General features: G+C 39.6%; 3 protein-coding genes across 5 annotated transcripts; 1 reads left to right on the top strand and 2 right to left on the bottom strand.

Moving 5' to 3' along the window:
* Positions 1-5,954: 5,954 nt before the first annotated feature.
* LOC120286446 (probable cyclic nucleotide-gated ion channel 10) lies at positions 5,955-9,788 on the top strand. Its single transcript, XM_039312290.1, has 7 exons — positions 5,955-6,620; positions 6,732-6,944; positions 7,045-7,337; positions 7,409-7,520; positions 8,395-8,622; positions 8,740-9,134; positions 9,315-9,788. The coding sequence occupies exons 1-7, from the start codon at positions 6,183-6,185 to the stop codon at positions 9,397-9,399; spliced, it is 1,764 nt and encodes a 587-aa protein (XP_039168224.1). The 5' UTR covers positions 5,955-6,182; the 3' UTR covers positions 9,400-9,788.
* Positions 9,789-10,430: 642 nt separating this feature from the next.
* Positions 10,431-16,880, bottom strand: LOC108953860 (mitochondrial inner membrane protein OXA1-like). 3 transcript variants are annotated; one of them, XM_039311949.1, is made up of 10 exons: positions 16,727-16,880; positions 15,807-16,322; positions 15,256-15,346; positions 13,589-13,636; positions 13,131-13,189; positions 12,487-12,562; positions 12,262-12,393; positions 11,895-12,002; positions 11,456-11,510; positions 10,431-10,809 (listed from the first exon to the last, which is right to left on the bottom strand). In XM_039311949.1, the coding sequence occupies exons 2-10, from the start codon at positions 16,271-16,273 to the stop codon at positions 10,679-10,681; spliced, it is 1,167 nt and encodes a 388-aa protein (XP_039167883.1). In that variant the 5' UTR covers positions 16,274-16,322; positions 16,727-16,880; the 3' UTR covers positions 10,431-10,678. The 3 variants fall into 3 exon arrangements, with proteins under 3 accessions (XP_039167883.1, XP_039167884.1, XP_039167885.1); XM_039311950.1 differs by having other exon boundaries at positions 16,598-16,734; XM_039311951.1 differs by lacking the exon at positions 16,727-16,880 and adding an exon at positions 16,480-16,592.
* Positions 16,881-19,730: 2,850 nt separating this feature from the next.
* On the bottom strand, positions 19,731-21,856 carry LOC104443363 (RING-H2 finger protein ATL22). Its single transcript, XM_010056716.3, has 2 exons — positions 21,176-21,856; positions 19,731-20,643 (listed from the first exon to the last, which is right to left on the bottom strand). Exons 1-2 carry the CDS (start codon positions 21,846-21,848, stop codon positions 20,201-20,203), a joined length of 1,116 nt encoding a protein of 371 aa, XP_010055018.2. The 5' UTR covers positions 21,849-21,856; the 3' UTR covers positions 19,731-20,200.
* Positions 21,857-22,162: the final 306 nt, after the last annotated feature.

The raw sequence follows: 22,162 nt of genomic DNA, 5'->3' as shown, positions 1-22,162 counted from the left end.
CTCAATCATATTCTGAATCAAAACACACACTGATCTAATTCAGGAATTTTATCAAACAGGTGGAGAACATTTAAAGGTTATGGAGTAAATGGCATCAACAGAACATTACAAACACAGCAATTAGCATGAACGACACACAAGCTAAGGTGACTTGGCAGAAAAGGCTAATGAAAACACACAACCTCGGAACTAAAAAAACATATACAAGTACAAAATCGATAGAGAAAGAGTGATCGAGAAGAAAAACGACAGAGATCAAACCAGGGAGAGAGTAACGAACCATGCGTGAGACAGAGCGATCAAGAGAGAGATAGAGAAAAACCTGATTACCTGTATCTCGAGCTCCGGAAGGGCGTGATCCGCGACGAAGGCGTCGGATTGATTAAGCGAGTGAGCGTCGATCGAGCAAACTCGATCCAGAGAGAAGAAATCGGTCAAGAGTCGCTGTCGTCACCGCCAGTCCGTTTCGGATCTGAACCTCCTCCGATCGAGTTTTCAGAGAGCAAGCTTCTGATCTCCGAGAAAGAGAGGGATCCGCTGAGTGAGAATCGCTAGAGCAAGAGTGAAACGGAACTCCCCTCGCAATCCCCAACCGCCGGTCTTCAATTTCTGATCCTCGCTAACGAGAGAAAACCCTCGCCTTCGACTTGAGCTCAACGGAGAAGTATTGGAGACGGATGCGGAAACTCCCTCCGATGGACCGCGAGCGAAGTCGAGATTTTCCCCTGAGGAATCACGGATGTCTACGGGGATCGTTCGAGGCTAGGGATCCGAGATCTGAGTCCTAGCGGCCGCGTCTTCGAAATGAGCTTCGAGCGCTGAGTCGGCCGAGAGAAGACGAGGTCCGCGAGAGGAAGATCGCCAGTCCACGAGCTCGAGAGATGGCATGAAGATGATCCGAGGAGAAGCGCAAGAAAGATGCCGCCATTGACGTCGTGGAAGGGCTAGGGTTCTGCTGCAACTGTCTCGAACTCCATTGATGACTCCACAGAAAATACGAACGCAGAGAGAGAGAGAGAGAGAGCCCCCAGAAGAAAAAAAAAAGCCCCTCCGAGAGAAAATCTCGAGAGGAGAGAGAGAGAGCCCCAAAAAAAAAAAAAAAAAAACGATCGTGAATGGCCTCCTTATATATTTTTATTTTTATTTTTTTCTCTTTTTTTTTCTCCTTTTTCTTTTTTTTTCGTTTTCCTTATTTCTTTTTTTTTTCTTTTCATTTCATTTCATTTTTTTCTTTTGTTTTCTTTTTTGTTTTCTTTCTTCTTCTTTTTTCTTCTCTCTGTTTTGTTCTTTTCTTTTCTTTTTTTGCTTTTCTTTTTTTTCTTGGCTCTTTATTTATTTTTTTGTATTTTTGCAAAATGGATGATTAAAATGTCAACGAAAATTTCGGATGTCAACAAAGGGGTCGAAACCCGGCTGACATTATCAGGTCAAAATGGCAGATTGTCCTCTCAGATGATAGGTACAGCTAGTTTGCATCGACCCCTTGAGACACGCAGCGCGGTGAGAATTTTAGGTAACTCATATATCTAGCCTATTCTTATTCTTCTTTTCTTGCCTTAATCTTTGGACTTGATGGAGATTGCCTTTAACTCATATATCTAGCCCATGTTGATAATGGTACTTCAAACATGTTGAAGCATTTGAGAAAGTGCAATAAGTATTCTCGCAATGTGGATAAAAAGCAAAAATTGTTTGCATCACAAAGACTAGATGGAACTCAAATGATTGGAGGAGATATTACTCGTAGTACTGGGAATGGTGGAATTTTAACGACATAGAAGTTTGATCAGGAGAAATGTAGGGAAATGCTTATTCGGATGATTATAATTGATGAACAACAATTTTTTATCTAAACGTGTTGGATTTCGTGATTGTGTGAACCACTTACAACCTCTCTTCAAGTATATGTCGCGATTTACGGTGGCTAGGGATTGCATGAAACTGTATTTTTGTGAAAAAAGAAATTTGAAGGCTTCTTTTCGTAAGCTTAATTCTAGGATTGCACTCACGACTAATACATGGAGTTCCATTCAAAATTTGAACTATCTATGCATTACTGCACATTTTATTGATGAAAATTGGAAATTGCACAAAAGAATCATCAATTTTGTGGTGATAGCTAGTCACAAGGGTAGTGATATTAGGAGAGTAGTTGAAAAATGCATATATGAGTGGAGAATAGAGAAAAAAGTGTCCACAATTATAGTGGATAATGCTAGTTCAAATGATGTGGCTATTGGTTATTTGAAAGAAAAATTTTCAAGAGAGAGACTATTGATCTTAGATGGTGAATCTTTACAAATGAGGTGCACAGCTCATATACTAAACTTGATTGTGAAGGATGGCTTGGCCGAGATACATGATTCCATTGTACGTATTTGAAACGTAGTTAGGCATGTGAGGAGTTCTCCTATGAGAGTTAAGACATTTCGAGATTGCATTAAAAGTACAATGATTGCTTATAAGGGTTCAGTTTGTCTTGATGTCTCAACTAGGTGGAATTCCACTTACCTAATGTTAGAGAGTGCCATAAAGCTAAGAAAAGCTTTTGAAAGGATGGAAGAAGAAGATGTTTCTTTCTTAACTAAGCTTAATTATGATACTCCAAGTAATGTTGATTGGGAAAATGCTATTGTTCTTTCTAATTTTTGAAGAAGTTTTATGATACCACCAAGAAGATGTCTGGAACTTTGTATATCGCTTCAAATGATTATTTTGTGGGGATAGCTTCTTTGTATAATTATTTGCAAGAAGCGACAAAGGCTTTTGATCATAGGGTGAGAGTTATGGGTGTGAAGATGAAAGATAAGTTTGACAAATATTATAGGAGTTTCGAAAAAGTAAATATGATGGTATTGATTGCGGTAGCATTGGATCCTAGAAAAAAGCTGAATTATGTGAGGTATTGTTGTAAACTCATTTATGATGATGTTGCCTAAGTTGATGAGATGTTTGACAATGTGAAGTTTGCCCTGGAACGTGTGTTTAAATTTTATGAGAAATATTGTCACATTTCTAGAGACAAAAATTTGGATGACGAATTGGTAAGTTCTACTAATATCGATAGTAGCTGTGATTCCTATTTCAATGAGGGAAATGAAGAGGACAATTGCAGCTTAAATTTCTATGTGCAAGAGCCTTTGTATGATGACTTTCTTAATAAGGAGAAGAAAAAGTCCGATAGCAACTTATCTGAGCTCGATCGATATCTTAAAGCTGAACTTGAAAATGGTCGTGATATTGACATTTTGAAATGGTGAAGTGTTGCTGGCCAAAAGTATAAAATCTTATCGATGGCTCGGGATATTTTGTCTATTCCTGTTACTACCGTTGCTTCATAATCAACTTTCAGTACTTCTGGTCGTGTGCTTGATGGTTTTCGGAATTCTTTGACTCCTAGAGTTGTGGAAGCTTTGATTTGCACTCAAGATTGGTTGAGAGCAGTTCTTGAGCTGATTAATGTTGAAGAATGTATCGAAAATGCGGAAAAGTTTGAATTGGGTAAGTCCATATCATTTCATCATTTAATTCTTTTGTACATCTATTATCTAATAATTGAATACTTTATTTAATATCTTCTTTTTGTTAGATATGGATCATGTTATCAAGGAGATTGATGGTCCATAGAGTTTACAAGTTGAAGTGGAAGGAATATATGTGGTGAGATTTTCAATAATTGTTTGAGTTCAATTTTTACTAATGTTGAGCAATCATCTACTGATTATTGTTTTACTTTTAGGAGATTGGAGTGAAGAAGATGCAGTGAACGTTGATTCTGAATTCTGAGGCCTTCACAACAGTTTAGGATTCTCTTTTTATCCTTATGTTGCTGTAGCTTTTATGAAGGAAAATGACGGAGAAGCTAAAACAGTTTAGGATTCTTTTTTGAATGTTTGAATGAAACCTAATTAATATAGTTTCTCAAATTAGTTGCTGTTTTTGCTTTATGTTTTGATTTCTAGTTGTTGTAGCTTTTGGTTTTTAGGATATTATAGCAGGTCCTTGGTTCTTTAGCAGCATCGCTTGGTAAGTGTAGAGATGGCTTATTTATTGGGCAGGTTGGTACCTTTTACATCCTTCAAATTATTGTAGGTGAAACTTTTAGAATTTTGTTGAAGTTGTTGGGACCTTCACATCTAGGCATTTAGCTTGCCATTCTAGAGAAAATGTTGATTGAAAATCTTTACCAAGAACTATGTGTTATGTGGTTCTAGAGATACCTTACAAGTGCGGTCGTAAAGAGTAGGATGGGTGGGTAGGTGGTTCTACTAGTCTCTGCAACATATCTAATATGAACATGAGGTTATACAAAGTGGAGAATTTTAATTGCTTAAACACTGTCCATCTAACTTACTAGTCAGTGCGAATTGTGGTTTCATTTGGAGGCTGACAATCTGAATTGCTTGCCCACACTCCTATTGCTTGCCCACACTCCTTGTCATATCTTATAGTAGTAGTTCACTTGGAAGTTTTAGAGTTGCCGAAATGTTTGCGAACAAAATTCTCTTCTGGTGAGTCTTTGAACTCCAATATGGTCTTTCCCAGTTCTTTTGTTTATTTTTTCTCTAGGTTTGTTTGTCGAGGTTATAGCAAAATGTTGGCCTTTTATATAAGAATATCCTTTCTCGGATTTTATTTGAAACTAATTATGATATACTACCTAATCATAGTCCAAAATGTGGAGATGCGGTGAAGTTTGACTGTTGTTTATGTCAAAGAAAGATCTTCTACCTAACCTTTATATTTACCTCCATGCTCTCTAAGGTTTATCAGTAGTCCCTTGTGCAAACAATTGATTTTCTCCCGTCAAGGGCTTATTTTAACTATTTGTCAACTTGCACTGCCTGAGAGCATGAAAGGCTTCTTATTCCCCTTTGCAGAAAAGTCTTTTAGGTGTAACTATGATATGGGATCATGAGGATGTCCCTAAGAAGTCCGGCCTACTTGTGACACTTGAAATATGCTAGGTGGACCAAGTTCATTGTTTTTTAACCTTTCCTTAACGTTGTCCTTTCTGTAGTCAAGTAAGACTGTCTTTTATTTGTTCACATTCTTTCATTCTTGTTTTGCTAAATGTTGCTTACTATCTTCCTTTTAATGCAAAATTGGCTTTTTGGCCTTATTTGTTGGATGATTTAGATCTAAGAAAGCTCTTGCTTCTTTTGTTAAGTTTCCAACTTACTACTACATGAAGTTCGCATTTCTGGTTTGGTTACAATGTCCATCAGGCAATGTAAGTTTGATGTTCTCATTTACGCTATGGAAAACCTGTTGCTAAATGATTCATCGAAGATGTTTAACTGGGGACCTGAAACTTTTTGGCTTGCTTTGATGACGCTTGTTGTGCAGTTGAGAATTGAGATCAATTATGTCATCTCTTTTGATGTTGGATTTTCCTTAGCTTAAGATTTTCATCTCATGGTCAGTGAGATTAGATCCATGCAACAAACGGGTGGATCCCAGTTTCAATTTTTCGGAACTAGTCCTTAGCGGGCGGTTCCTGGTTCTAGGTCGGGAACTGCCCACCCGGACCATGCACACCCCTACCTCCCCCTCCTTAGGGTTTCACGCGCAAAGATGGGTAGCTAAAAGGGAGAAGCTTGGTGCGAGCTGAGCCGAGGGAAGAGAGGAAAGGAGGAGGGCCGGGTTGGGCCAAGGCCAGATTCGACCCAACTCGGCCCCCTCGTATCCCCCTTGTTTTTGTGTTTTGTTTTTTTTTTTTAATTAATAATTTAAGTTTTTTTTAAAATTCTTTTTATATGCACTTGAAAATTAGGTGTCAACACTATTCTCAGCGGCTCCCACAGCTTTTGTTGACTTTTCTTTTGCCTGAAGCAAATTGTTTCTGCCGACTTGTTCCTTCTCCATTAAGCATACTTCTTTTTTTTTGGTCGGTAGCATACTTAATTCTTAAGTATGAGTAGTCTAGTGTGTTCGACTACTTTTCAAAAATGGATCACATTTTAACCTACGAGTGGTTTTCATGCCTTTGTCGTTTCAGATTCTAACAAGCTCTACGAGAAGTTGCGTTCATCTCCTTGTTGTGTATATCGTTCAGTCAGGTTCGAAGATTGCAATTGGAGAAATCAGGGAACTCGGAGCAGTGACGTCGGAGCAGTGATGTGCTGCTAGACACGGGGTTCGGCCAACCAAATATAGAATAATTGTGAGCAAACTTTTGGATGGATATCAGAGAGGATACGGGAGCTTCTGCGAAGATCAAAAGCTTGAGAATGCCATTAAGCTCCTTGCTTGTATCAGAGAGGAAAATGCTTGATCCGCAAAGTCCATGTCTTCAACAGTGGAACAGGATATTCTTGATCTTGTGTGTTTTCGCACTAGCTTTGGACCCGCTGTTTTTCTACATCCCTGTGATTGACGTTAATAAGTGGTGTCTTGATATAGACAACAGAATGAAGATCATAGCATCCCTTCTTCGAACTATAATCGATGCGTTTTACATTATCCACGTAATCCTCAAATTTCATACGGGGTACACAGTCCCTCCTTCCAGACCGTTTGGAAGAGAGGTTTTAATTAATGATCCATCAGCTGTATCCCGAAGATACTTATCGTCGTACTTCTTCCTTGATATCCTAGCGATTCTTCCAATCCCGCAGGTATGAAACCCTGCTCTGATTTCATTTAATTTCTCTCGTGAAACTTAGTTTGGAGCACCCTCGAAGTTATTATTAGTCCTTCACTTTACAGCCCCTTTATTCGATCGGCAGGTCGTGGTATTTGTTATCATTCCCACACCCCACAGGCCAGGTGCTTTAATGATAAAGGAGTCATTGAAGTTCATCATTTATGGCCAATGTGTACCGAGGATTATTAGGATCTATCCACTGTACAAGGCAGTGACAAGAACATCCGGTTTACTTCTTGAAAAGGCCTGGGCTTGGGCTGCCTTCAATCTTCTGCTTTTCATGTTTGCCAGTCACGTAAGTTTTTATTTCAAGTTTTCATCTTTCGTTTTCTGAACCTTTTTTCAGTCAGCTTAATTTGTGCTGGAACCGTCTTTGTTATTTTTGGAATTACCAGGTATTTGGAACTTTTTGGTACTTATTCTCGATCGATAGAAAAGTCAGGTGCTGGGAAGCGGTGTGTCGAAGACCAGACTGTGACTCTTCATATTTATACTGCAGCACAGCACAGAAACAGAACTATACGTTTCTTGACACTGCTTGTCCTCTGATTGAACCCAATGACATTAAGGATTCGAAAGAGTTCAGCTTTGGAATATTCATTGATGCCCTCCGGTCTGGCATTGTGGAGTCAAAAGACTTGTCAAAGAAGTTATTCTACTGCTCTTGGTGGGGATTCCGCAATCTTAGGTATGTATAACTTCATTACCGCATTCCTCTTTGGTTAAGAGGATTAGCTTCTAAAGTCACTTTTGCTGCAGCTCTTTGGGTAAAAACCTACAAACAAGCACCTCTGCGGGGGAGATTGTCTTTGCTTTTAGCATAGCTGTAGCCGGTTTGGTCTTGTATTCATTGCTTATCAGCAATGTGCAGGTACTCCACGATCCTGTTCCAGTTCGGTTATTGTTCTCTACTAGGACATGAGTCCACTTTTGCAATATAATTGAATTGGACAACTTAGGAAATACCAACACTTTTTGAGAGCTTTCGTGTCATGTCGAACACTCCGACATGTGTCCGACACTTGGTCAATTCTCCCAACACATGAGTTTGGAATTCCGACATGTGAGTTTGGAATATCAACACGTTATTCCAGCACGAACAGGTCAATTCTAAAATATTTTAATGAATGAGAAGTCAAAATGTAAGTATATAAAAAAGTAATAAATAATAAAAATAATGAAGGAGAAAAGAAGAAAAACTTAATCTTCTTTTCTTTTTTGACCCTCATTTTCCATGACATATAATTCATCGCCCAGGTTTGTTTTTTTTTTCTCTTCTTTTCGACACGCTCGACACATGAGTCCAAATATATGGATTGGTTCTTTTCCCAAGTTTTATGGATTATTGGAATGAAATTAAATTTATCAAATTGAAACAATGAATGATATTAACAAATGGTGAAATGACATTTTTAATGTAAATTCATTTTAGACTATTTTTATTTATTTATTTATTTATTTATACACTAGAATCAAATTAATTTCATCAAAACAATCATTAAAACAATAATTTATCATGTATATATAAAAATATATACTTAATATATAATGTGTCTCAATGTGTCAAAGTTCTCTATTTCTTGAGAAATCACATGTTGGCGTGTTGCATGTCGGTATCGGTGTTACTTAGCTGAGAACTCAATACATAAGAATGAGAATTTAAGCAGGAAATAAAATTAAGAACCTTAGTGGGTGCGTCGAACTAAAATTCCCAGAAAATATTGCTGTCACGGAAAAATCTGCAGTCTACTAAAGTTAGAAGAGCAGAGGAGAGGAGAGCAAGGAGGCAAGATGCAGAGCAATGGATGTTGCGCCGTATGCCTCCAGAGGGCTTGAAGGCCCGAATTAGGCGGTATGAACAGTACCAATGGCAAGAGACGAGAGGTGTCGATGAAGAATCTTTGATCAGGAACCTACCTAAAGATCTCCGTAGAGACGTAAAGCGTCACCGTTGCCTGGAATGTCTATTGAGAGTGAGAATCCCTTCGACTTTCTCTTAGTCTGCTGACACAAATAGACCTCTTCGATACTCTACATGAAATATTGATCAGAAGTTTCAGATGCATTGCCTGACTTATGGTTTCTTTCAGGTGCCCCTGTTTGAGAAAATGGATGACCGATTGCTGGATGCAATGTGCGATCGCCTCAAGCCAGTCCTGTACACAAAGAAGAGCTTCATCGTGCACGAGGGGGACCCAGTCGATGAGATGCTCTTCATCATACGAGGCAGGTTGGGGTCCACAACCACAAATGGTGGAAGAACAGGATTCTTCAACTTAGTCTATCTGAAGGAAGGTGATTTCTGTGGAGAGGAATTGCTTACTTGGGCCTTAGATCCAAATTCTTCCTCCGATCTTCCCACCTCGACGAGAACTGTAGAAGCTATCACAGAGGTCGAAGCCTTCGCACTCACTACCTATGACCTGAAGTTTGTGGCCTCTCAGTTTCGGTGTCTTCACAGCAAGCAGCTCCAACATACTTTCAGGCAAAGCTCGAAACACCCCTTTCTCTCTGTGGTATCATGTTCGTTGTTTGTCTACACAATTCCAAAGACAATCTCCGGCAACGCCTATTCGCAGAAGTTTCCTTTCCATTGTATGGTACTTACGTAATTATATAAAGAGGGAAGGGTTTGGTCATATTTTTTGGATATATTTGCATTCAGGTTCTACTCGCAACAATGGAGGACGTGGGCAGCTTGCTTTATACAAGCCGCTTGGCGCCGGCACTGCGGGAGGAAGCGCAATTAGGCTTTGTGCAATGCAGAAGACAGGTTACACGATGCTTTAGCAAAGGTTGGTGGCGCTTCGCCGAGCATTGCTGCTACTATATATGCAACCGATGGCAGTAACTGAAGATCCTCCCAACTCTTCTGCACAAATATCGCATAGTTAGAGAAGTTTTTACTCAGAAGTGATATGCAAATGGATAACTTAGCAATGTGATGTAGAATCTTGATATTGGTAAATGATTCGGACAGTGCTGTAAAATACCATGCCTCGCCTCGAGAAAAGATGCCCACTGTTACCGTGATGTTTAGCTGAGTTCTCTTCTGTTATGTCAAAACAGCTTAATTGAGTCGCTTACCGAATCGCTGATTTATTTACCAACACTGAAGCACGGTAGTTACTTCCTTAAAGTCTTTACCATGCAAATGTCCATAATTTTTTCCTACTTCCATTCCTATGTAAGTCTTTACGGTGAAAATGTCCATAATTTTCTCCGACTTCCATTCCTATGTTGATGTCATGTTGCGAGGCAGTGAAATAATCGGATTCACCACCTTATCAAGTACATCACCTTATTGAAAGCATTAGAGAGGACAAGTTATTCCGAAGAATTCTTAGGGATGCGAATGATTATATCAAAGAATTCACGCAAACCGACCCGTAGTTCCATCTGTAAGCAAAATGCATCTCAATTTCATGAAAATGGAACTTTTAACCCCAAAAAGAATATTGCATGCACTTCGTGTGCTTATTTAAAACAATGGTGGCTCATAAGGGACAAACCTCAGGAGCGCAAAATTCTGCTGAAGCACTATTTGCATAACATAAAGCCAATAACTTTGTTTCTTAGCACGCTCACGCTTGGGTCACAAGAATTTGAGAGAAGATATTTCCAAGTTCAATTGATAAACCTGATAAATGAAGGAGTATAAGCTTTGTAGAGATTGTGAAAAGTTCAATAGATTACTCCACACGCATGGAGAAGGAACTTGGACTATTTCAAGCTAATCCATATTGACTTAGAGAACAGCTCAAACAGCAATTCACATAAATGACCAAGGAAATCTCTTATCGTCATTAAATTATCCTTCCATTTTTTTTCCAACAACACTCAGGTCAAAATGGTTCGTCATTGCTCAAGCAATTTCCTTTTTCCTCACTAAGTAAGAATTTGTCACAAAACAAATTGCCTTGGGGTGGGGACTACAGCAAAATTACAGTCTGTCGTTAAGCAAAGGACAAAGTTACACCTAGCAAATTAATGCCTCTTTGAGCAGAAAACTCATATGTCTCACCTATCCTATTTTGTTTCGTTGCCTTCATCTTTTTCTCTTGAGCTAGGGGCTTGAGAGAATTGCTGTGATGCAGAAGCAGGTGAAACCGGTATATCAGGAACTTTCAGAAATTTCTTGACCCCTGGCTGTTGTACCACTGCAGTAAGTAGAAATAGACACAATGTCATTGCAACGAAGAATAAGATCCCATGATTTGACAACTCCTGTCCTCAAGACCAGCCTATAAAATATATGAAGTGTATACTTAAGTGCTGCAAGTTAACCGATCTTGTTTAATGTGATACAAATTTCTGTCTACATATTCAATAATGGTTAGATGAACATCTATCTACCTCACTTTTGTGGTTTTGGCATGATTAACGCTAATTTAGTGCAATTAGAAGGTCAACACTTGCTGTAAATGATTTGGGCCCTTCACTGTCTAGAAGTTAGCACGACAGTGGAATGGGGAGAGCAATCTATACATGCAGCCAGAAGACAATGCCATCACATTTATTCATCCTGTAGAGTCTCTGCCTGGCATCCCACATAGGGTTCCGATTGCAGCATCTCAAGAATAAATGGTGACTAATTTCACAAGGACAAGGAACATGAAAGAAGCATATCAATCGTATTACCGGAGGCTTTGGAAAACAGACCTTGCTTATGAATATTCACCAAATTCACAACTTAATTCTCTAAAGGCAATTCCAAAAGTGGAGTACTGTTGGACCTCTAGCATTCTCATATCTCTTCTTTTTGAAGGTGAAAGTATAAAAGTGAATGCCACCATCAGGACTGACCTAATCCAAATGCAAGGGAGAACATGTTGGAGGTAAGCCAATAACCAAACATTGCCTGCAATGACAAAGGAAAAGGAGAACTATCAGTATACTAATCACTAAGAACAGACAGCTAGATATACAAGCAACCAGTTAGAACTATTAGAAAGAGAATCAAGATTCCCATGATAGACACAGAACATACTTCGACATCACTTAGCAAGTAGGTCTTCATTATTCAAGCCATATAGGTAATTGTATACCTCTTATTGAAGCTAAACATGAAGTATTCCCTTGCATTGAGAACCCCTTACTGATTTACCCAAAAAACATAAATAAAAGAACACTGTTGCCAACAACTCAGCTGCTATACGCTTGAGAAATCTCAGATTTGCTTTCAGGTGAACAAAGGACTATTAATATGGGCAGAACCATGAAAACATAGTCTTAGGCATAATACCTTTGGGAAACACATCATAACTGGAATTGAGAGAACAGTGAAGACCCTAAAGAATTTTTTCATGGTACCAGCCACAGCAGTTCCATTGAGTCCTTCTTCTAAATGGAACTGACAAAAGAAAATTTTAGTTCAGTTAAGTCTATCAGACGGAAATCTATGCATGCAAGCAAAAGAATGAACAAAAGAATAATCTTCAAGTGAATTTCCAGGTGCTAGCTGAGAGACAGGTGGTCAATGCACATCAGATCGACATAGAAGTAAAGTGAATAGCTCATAGATTCTGAAGACTTCATACTACCTCATTAGATAATACGATCCAAGATCTTTAGCTTTGCAGAACTTAACTAAACAACAATGAAATGCTAACCTCCACAGCAATCCAGAAGGTCAGAGCTGTCAGGATTGGTAGGATGTAAAGGCTATCTGGAGTTGCCAGATTGACAAACCAGAGAGTTCCACCAGTTTGAAAAGAAGGAATTTTTTCAGCCATGTTTTTTATCTACACAGATCAAGTCAGTGCAGGAGCCATGTGAAAATCAATTGCAAATCAAATATACTGCACATACAGCGTGAACTGAGGCTTGGAGCTTACAGCAAAGAAAAAACTAATGAAGATGGGACCTCGCATCAGGAGTCCTTTCAGAGGAGTGAATGGACTGATGCCATATCTGCAAAGACCAAGGTCACAATCAGAATATTCTAGGGAAAACTCATGACAGGAAAAAGTCTTTTATGGGGACAGGCTAACAAATCCCCTTCAAACCAGACGTTCAGGTAAATGGATTGGCACCACATACACACTCTCTCGCTCTCTCCCTCACTCTCTCTCTCTCTCTCTCTCTCTCTCTCTCTCATCACAAGAAAATTTCCACCAGTCTCCCTCAGCTTTTTTAGTACATAAGAGACTGAGCTCAAGCTCTTTCATGTGGCTAATTAACTTAATTAATTTTTCACTGCTTGTGTCTTCATCTCTTTCCTGTGTCCATAGCAGTCAGTCTCATCATGCTTCAAGTTAAAGCCATAACAGAGTTCAATTGCTCAACTTCACTTTTGCAGATGATGAAAATGAGAATCAAAAGCTTGTCCACTCTGTTCAACCACCTCTTTAACTGATGGATGTATACTTATATAACACCAAAACGAACTCCACACACCTTCAGTAATCGAAACACAAAATTTACAAGAGGAAGAGTAATTGAATTACAGATTGTCTAAACAGAAATAGGAAAGGCTTACTCTTTGAATAATGATGCGAAACTTTGCAGGTATTTGGACGCAGCATCAGGATCATTTGCCTGCATAGTCAAAATACAGGCATAAGGTGACTAAGGTCATTCACTTAAAGAATATTTATTATTCTCATGCACCAAAAAGTAGTGAGTTTTCACAGTTGATTATCAAGACAACCAGACATCAAAAGATGTGCTCAGTGAGAGAGCTACTTCTGCTGTTCAAGATGATAGATTGAAAAGGCATCTTTAATTTAAGAGATTTTCTTGTGCCAGCCAAAGTTTTGAGGTGCAATCAAGCAACTGCTATCGTTGGAGCATTTCAGTGACTAGCAGTCAACAGCATAGCAGACCATGTCTCAATAAATATCGAGTAAAAAGTTCACAATCATTTCCAGCATAGCTTCTGTTACTCCAATTTCTACCAAAACAGTATAATAAACCGCAATACAGACAACAACTCACCGTCTCCCTCAATGTTTGGTTCAACTCTTCCACGCGCGGTCTCATTAACTGCACAACACCAATTACTCATCATTAATACAAATAAGAGGGCCAAAGTTTGAAAAGCTCAAGATGTTACCACCAAGAAACAGAAGTACAGACCTAGCTAACTATCCAACTCAAATGCTAAAATAGAAGCAGATAATCATTATCCCTTTGGCACCAAAAGGATATTTATTAAAAAGAGAGAGAGAGAGAGAGTGGATGAAGTAATGGTAGTAAGAACCTGTAAAACAGACCCTATCTGCTCTCTCTCTCTCTCTAAAAAAAAAAAAGAGTGGATGAAGTAACGGCAGTAAGAACCTCTAAAACAGGCCCTATCTGCTCTCTTTCTCTCTCTCTCTCTCTCTCTCTCTCTCAATGAATCAATCCATCTATCTATCTAATTAAAGGTGGTTATCACATCCTCAAGTCAGTGAAGGAATGATGCAACAATCAACCCGCTGTTGGGAAGACTTTTAGGCTTCCTGTGACTTCATCAAAGCCAGAATTGCTGGTGCTTTGCTAAGTAAAGTGAAGAACCTTTCCTTTATCACTTTCAGAAGCAAGCAAACATGCCTTTTAAATATTAGACTGGAACTTATGTTGTGGACTAGAAAGTTTGACATGTTGAACATAGGAATATTAAAGAAGAGCAAAATATAAATTTTTCTTGTAACCTTGCATGTCAGGATTCTTTCCAAGTAGATCATTCCAAGCAAAATATAAAAGCTTCATGTTCCACTCTTTCTATGATAATATCCAATTGTATCATATAGAGATTCTCCGGTTCACATTTTCAAATTGAAATTACATAAAAAGTAATTTGATCAAATTCGCATGATGTTAATTCAACTATTCCACATTGAAGTTATATCTTAATATTTGTAGGTCTTATATTTAAGGGTTAATATCATGAAAATCCCAAACTGGTATACTTATAACAAATTTATCCCAAACTAATTTTTTTAACCGCCAAAAACCCCATACTAGTATGTTTGTGACAAATATACCATCCATTAAATTGGATTAATATCACAAAAAACCACAAAACCGGTATAATTTTGAGAAACCATAAGTAAAATCTCAAATTAGTCAACTATCACGTGTCATCTAACTTAGTAATTTGATAGTAGAATTTAACGGAAGTTAAAAGAGAGAAAATTTGTCATAAGTGTACCGATTTAGGGTGTACAAGTTTGAGGTTTTTGGTGGTCAAAAAATTAATTTGCGATAAATTTGTCGCAAATGTACCAGTTTGCGATTTTTTGTGATAGTAACCCTATATTTAAACATCTTTAAGTTGCAAAAATCATCCAACAATAAGTTAAATATGATCCACCCTGACATGAAATGGCAAAAACAATTATGGAGAGGCACATGATCATTGTATTGCCTCCACTAACATTAAGTAAATTGAAGCACCCTATGGTTTAGTAAAACAACCAAAAAAGTTGCTGATCTAAAATGGTGGGACTAATGGCTTCATTGGCAAGGGCACTCCAATACAAGTAGTCATGCATCGATTTAAAGCCAAAAAATTGATAATAAGAATTATAATTATATTTGCATTGGCTATTAGACTGAAATGAAATACATGAAGTTATTAAAAATGCCAAGTGCCTAACACAACAGGACTTGAAGATTACACTGAGTTTTGCAGTAGAACGCATTTGATTTATTTGCAGCGGAACTGTCGCTCCTCTGATTAATACAGTTGTCAAGGCTATAGATGCCCACCTGATTCAAGGGAAAAAAGTGAGAAGATATTCTTGAGGCAACATTTTCATCGTGATAGGTAGGTGGTAACTTAGAACTGCTTTTGCCTATCATGCATTAACATTCACTTCTTTGATCCATTTCCACGCCAAATTAGAACATGCCTTATGTAAATTACTTAAGCAAAGCACGTGAAACTGCTTATCTCGAGACAAGAAGTAAACTCTTGTGTATAGTTTACCTCAGACAACACTTGATTATAGCAACATCAACCTGGTTTTTGGCAGATCAGACAAATACATCACAGTTGGATCTCGCATGCCAAGTATCTATGCAGAAGCATAGTGGAAGCTCAGAAGCATGATAGCTAAGCATCAGTGACTAAGCCTGAGCCAGTCACTCATTGATCCGCAGCAAAGAACCACACTGGGCATCAAACAATGGGGAAACTAAATTGTCATGATGCCTAAAGATTCCATACCAATTCAAGCCAGTAAACGAATGCACCGCACCAATCAGGTACTCAATTCCGGCAACAGGGTAAGAAGAGTCTGCTGCAGCAAGTGCCACTTCACTCATAGCAGAAGGTTGGGAAGTAACCACATCCATCACCTTCTCAGGGGTTGCTTCCCCAACAAAGTCATCAATCTTAAACGAGCTGTCATCTCCACTAGCATTGGACATATATCTACACAGCGAGGAGCTGATCCCAGGAGGTGGCATGAACAACAAACCCTGTCTCTCCATTGATCGAGGGCTGAGAAGATTCCTTGACCCGGAAGCAGCACAGGGCAATGAGTTGATTGAAGTGGACGGAGATGAATAATGCCTTCCTGGCGAACAGATAATTGGTTCATCGCGGTTGTTGCGGTGAATGTGAAAGAATGACAGGCGGAGCCTTCTGGCAATTAAGGTTCCGGTGGTGGACAAACTGCGCCTCCAAGCCATACCCTTCTACTTCATCAATCAAGAAATTTCTCTCCTCTTGTTTTCGGGTCTGAACACCAAGCAGTAATTGTTTAGTCAACGCGAATAACTGGACAGATGAAAGAATGGATTTTTTAGTGCACTCATGTCTCTCATTCACGAATTTATCCTCAACGTAAAACGAGCTAATTGATCTCATCAGACTACTAAAATGAAGGCATTCGTACTTGACTTCGTAAAGATTACAGCCGAAAGATAACTCAAATGGGTATCGAGAAAACTGGAAGCAAACTCTAACGCCGCGCCAGTTCGGCTCAAGTATCAATTCCAAAGGAAAAGATGAACCTCGACTCCGCGATTCTTGATTTCATCAGCGGGCCGAACGCCAGGAAAAGCAAACAAAGCGGCACATGTAAACTTGAAGACTCGAAAGTGGTCGGCGACGACGAGGAGAGTCGGCACGAAAGTCGATACCTTTGAACAGTTGGCGGGCGGCCAAGGTGAGATCAAAGCTTCATTCATGCCGCCATCGCTCCAAACTGAGCAGCGAAGTGTTGAGTTCCTCCGCTCACTCAAAGCCCGATACGCAAATGGGTTGCGCCGTTTTCACACAAGATCTCTTTTTATTTTTACACTCTTGTATTGTGTGTTTCCTTCTTTAGGTAAAAGACTCTATTTTAAGATATTTCGAAAAGTAATCAATATCAATCTGCCAAATTGACATATCAACCAACCACTAGGATGGGAAGGTGATGGATACTTTCTCGAAATTGGTTGAAGTGGGGATTAGAAATAAAGAAGGATCGACAAAAAAAAATATTGACATATTAACCGATTAATATTTAAGAAAAGTTTTGTCACATTAATTTTGTATATTTAACTTTAACCTTTCAAAATAAAGTTCATTGTAAGTTTCAATTTATCAATTCAACTCACTTAATCTGACATTTTCATGCTATTTTTTATTTATTTATTATGGCCTGCTTTTCATAAATTTATCTTGTTTTTGTTACTGTCAAACAATAAATGGGGAAGATAACCCATTTCAGCAGGGTCGTGCTCGGATTATAAGCACCAGTTCATTGTAAGTTTCAATTTATCAATTCCACTCACTTGATGTGACATTTTCGTACTTTTTCTTTTTCTTACAACCTATTTTTCATAAATTTATCTTGTTTTTGTTTTTTTTCAAATGATAAATGGGGAAGATCCCCATTTCAGCAGGCTCGTGCTCGGATGATAAGCACCTCACCGGACGCTACATGAACAATCTTAAGCACAAAGAGAATGAACTTGCACTAAATTGGAGCCTATCCATGTAGCCCCAAAAGAAGGGGTCGAAACCCAGCTGACATTATCAGGTCAAAATGGCAGATTGTCCTCTCAGATGATAGGCACAGCTAGTTTGCATCGACCCCTTGAGACACGCAGCGCGGTGAGAATTTTAGGTAACTCATATATCTAGCCTATTCTTATTCTTCTTTTCTTGCCTTTATCTTAATCTTTGGACTTGATGGAGATTGCTTTCCTGCCAAACACTCGTTGAAGGTTCTGTTTTCCCAGCATCATCTGGTCGAGACACTGCAAACAGAGAGACATGTTGCTCACGACCAGAAGCAGGTAAAAAAAACCAGAGTCATATTGTTAAGACTCCGCATGCTACCCATGGTCCCAATGCACCTTTAATATCCATAACTCTCTCGAGCGACTATGAATATTCTAGTAGCAAAGAGTTTTGAGAGTTCTGTTTTCTCTCGTTTTTTAAACAAACAAAACTCAAATAATTCTTTGACTGCCTCACTTAATATGTTCCTCAACAAAGCTACTATCATCCATGCAAATCGCAAGCCTTGATACATCATATATGCTTGGATATGTTAAGAATCATCTCGTGAAAGCACAGTCTGCACAAACACACTCTGTTGCTGTTGCTGTTTCAACAAAGAAAGGGACTGAAGATGCTGCTGCTATAACAAAGACCAGAAGAAGTGAAGTGAGCAAGTCGTCGGCTATGTTAGCTACGCGTATACATGGTGTTGCTGATTTGACTAGGAGGAATGAAGTCGGTGGCGATACTTCCAGCTCCACATGTCCAACTATGAGTGGAGCTCTCCTGCTGCAGAACCGTTATTCTGTTTTGCGCGTTTAACAGAATGAGCAACAGATTGAGAACTATGATTCGTTTTACTTTCTTTCCTGTTAGTTTGTTTTCTTCGTTAAGATCATGTAATATAAATAAGAGCACAAAGCAAGCGAGAGGCGAGCTCTCAGATGAATGATTTCTTTGAATACAGTCATCTTCACAGGATATCAGAAGTATATGTCAATAGATCCACAATTCGAATATGGCCCTGCATCCAAACGCGAATTCATTATTTAGAAGTTTAGACGGATTCGTTTTGTGACTTTTGTGTGGTGGATCCAGTCAATAATAATGTGACAAGGACGTAAAATTCAAGTCTTTTTAACTGATCACACATTGGGGAGAGGAGGAGGAGGATTTTTTTTTTTTTTTTTGGGGGGGGTGGGAGGGATTTATTACTTGGAGCAGTCGGTCTTGCTGTCGATTGAAGGAAGAGTGATGGAGGCACCACAATTCTTAGGCAGGACTGAGATGAGCTGGGGCTGATACTTAACATTAGCCAAAGCTTTCTTGAGGCACCCACATATGGCTTGTCGATCGCCTTTGCTCTTGGCCTTGTTGCTCATGTCCACCACGCCAGTGCAGCAACTCTTCGATGGAGTTGAGCACTCGCCTCTCAAGAACGGCAAGCAAGGCGACAGTTCTGCCACCACAGTGATGCACAGAGGTGCTAATCGTGATGGTGATGGCGGCAGCATCAGTGGATCAGTGAAGGTCAACTTTGGATGTGCTAATAATGATGGTGATGGTGGTGGTGTTGGTGGTGTAGATAATACATGACCAAAGGCTGACTTTGAAAATACGAGGACTGTTGTTAATATGAGGAAACTGAGTGAGTCTGCATTGCCTGATCTCCTACCCTGGTTCAAATGAAACAGACTTGCAATATGAGAGTATGATCTCTTGATTGGAGGTGGGTTTGATGCTTTTGAGTTGAGGATGAAACACTACTTGCACTGCGTTCTATATATATTTGTTCTGGGATGGTTATAATCTATATTGGTTTTTTATGTTTTAGGTCATGCACATTTCATGGTTCCTAGAATCCCTTCAGCTTCACGTCATCTGAAGAAGATGTGAGCAGTTACCATGATCATGTCGATGACGGTTGAGATCGCATGAGTAGTCATATTTGCGTGTCAGCAAACGGTACGTCCATACATTTCTTATGGGATTTTGAGAAAAATAAGGTGGTGCATTGAGCTATATTTAGCCTTAAGTATAGACAAGTATCATAATTTGTAAGGGGGGACATCAGACTCGAAGTAATTTCATTTGTGGAAGATTGAAACTGAATTCTGTTTCTACACAAGCTCTCCAAAAGCTTACTGACTAAACTGCAAATGCAAGGGTCGAAGTGCGGAGGTACTAGCCAAAGTGTGTCATGTCGTGTGGCTTTGCCTCTCAAAGTCACATGTTTGAAATTCCATTGAGATTTGCGCCTGCCTTTTGTTATTCGTGACTTGGAATTGTGGACATCTCTGGCAGACAGTAATGTGGACTTGCGTCAGGATTATTTAGCTAGTTATTTCTCCAGAGTCCTGATACCAGTCTCATGACCAATCAAAGAGCAGGAGTATCTTAACAAATCAACTCTCGGAGGTAAGTATGGACTCAATGTATTCTCTACGCAGATGCACAGTTTATGTTCTGCAGATATACGCCCTGAATCAAATCTTTTCTTCAAAATAATTTGTTTGGTTAAGAGGATTAACAGCGTAACTGCGAAGAAACTCGAAAGAAGAAAAATGGCCTTCAGTTATGGAGGTTTTACACCAGTTCAGCAAGAAAAAGTTAGAGATCCATCAAGTATCATTGGGAGGGACTGGTGATGGAGAGTTCCTGCAAACCGGACACATACTGCTTATCTTGAGCCATTCGTCGATGCACTCTGCATGGAAGCAGTGTGTACACTCCGGTATGCACCTTAGGATCTCTTTGGGCTTGTAATCAGCCAAACATATTGGGCAAATATTGTCATTGGGTCCTGAAAGGCGAAGACTCTCGCCAAGTACTATCTTTGTGAAAGATTCGATGGTGGACTCGTCCAGGCCAACCGTCACAATACTTGGTTGTGGGATCACTGCAGCTAGATCGATGCTCTGCAGCGGGTTGTTAGCCCTGTTCCTGCCTTGTCTTCGGTCCTTGCAGCATATGAAGACCCCAATCCCGAAGGAGCTCATGATAGCTGGCAAAGCAATCGTGAGGCATACAATCCTGAAAATCAAGAGACCCTTGCTTGTTCGATCTGAAAGCAGAAACCATCGAAGACGGAAAGCATAAACAGTAAGGAAGTAAAATCTAAATGATACAGTTGGTGAACCTAAGAAGCATGGTGGGTTGAGAGCCCAACTGGAGGGTTGACAATGGGCCTCAGAGAGAAGAAGTCAATTAATAATACAATTGAATTGATAGCCGTGCAGTCGTGAACAGCAAGGAAATGACATCTCAGCGCTCGTTTTTTAATTCTCTAATATGGCTGACAATGCGTGCGATAGTCTTCGGTGCTTATAATCTATGGGAAGAGGAAAATTCCTAGAATACTTAAAGAAGCACTCTGAGTTTGAAGTCTATTACCACCACAGAGATATGAGATTGTTTATGGTGAAGTGTCCTAATCAATACAAAATGGAGTTGTAGAAAACTAAACAGCTGTGTGTTCACCAGGTCAGGACCGTTCTTTTGGACCGGCCAAGAATATCCTGACCCTTCGTAGCGTCATATGGTTAAGATGAAGTTAACAGGTCATGACTTCAAAGGATCTAAAAGAAACACGTTACCTGTAGCAGGAATGTTGAAACAACCGATGTTTTGACTGCCCTTGCTCGCAAAATTACACATGCCACCCTTCATTTCACAATCCATACAGTCAGGTGTAGACCAGGAGAGCTGAAGATCCCGATTCAGGTAATCTGAAAGGCCCTGATTATATTGAACGGGCCAAGATATCGGGATTGGTCGACTGACCATTATGCTGCAGACTGTGGCCATAGCCTGCACAAAGCTCTCATCCGAAGATGCAAGAACCGTGTGAGTACTGTTACTGAGGCAGCCAATGGCCGAAGACTTGAGCTTCATCGGACAGTCAAGGAATGTGTAGTTCTCATAATAAGTGGCCAAAAACGGAGAATCCGAAAGATTCAGCTGAAGAAGTCGTGTAGGAAGGCAATCCGCCGGATCATGGAGCAGTATCTGCTGCGTGAGAAAATTTATATCGCGGACGAAGAATTCACCAGAATGAGGAAGTCTCAGGATTGTCCTTCCATGGTCGTCACAACTTAGGGTGAAGCCGGGGTACCCACAGCTCACGGGTTGCTGACTGCCTTCCAAACGGAAAGGAAAGCGAATTGGGATGCTGCTGCTGCTGCTGCTGCAAGCCAAAACCGAGCAATTCTGCGCGGCAGTTCTGCTATGGAAGAGGAAGAGAACGAAGAGATTGACTAAGATGTACATGATTCTGCGCGGACTTGCCTTAAGATTAAGAGTGAAACAGGCATATATACAAAATAAGTTGCTTGTATCAAGTTCAAGACCCCATTGATAATAATATATTACTAAAGTCAAACTTCGTAGCAAGTTGTCTTGGTCCTGCATCGAAGCAAACCTCCATAGAATATTCCCCAAGGAGTTGATGTTTGCCCAGAAGCCAGAGCTTAAAAACCAAACAAGGGTCTGCAAGCAAATGCTTTTTCCATCAGAAAGTGAAAATTTGTCAATAACGGAGATTGCCCGTACAGAAGGTATGCAAACGTTCCGGTGTACAGGAA

The sequence above is a fragment of the Eucalyptus grandis genome, chromosome 5 (assembly GCF_016545825.1).
Source record: "Eucalyptus grandis isolate ANBG69807.140 chromosome 5, ASM1654582v1, whole genome shotgun sequence".
NCBI lineage: Eukaryota > Viridiplantae > Streptophyta > Magnoliopsida > Myrtales > Myrtaceae > Eucalyptus > Eucalyptus grandis.
This window is presented reverse-complemented; position numbering and strand designations above follow the sequence as displayed.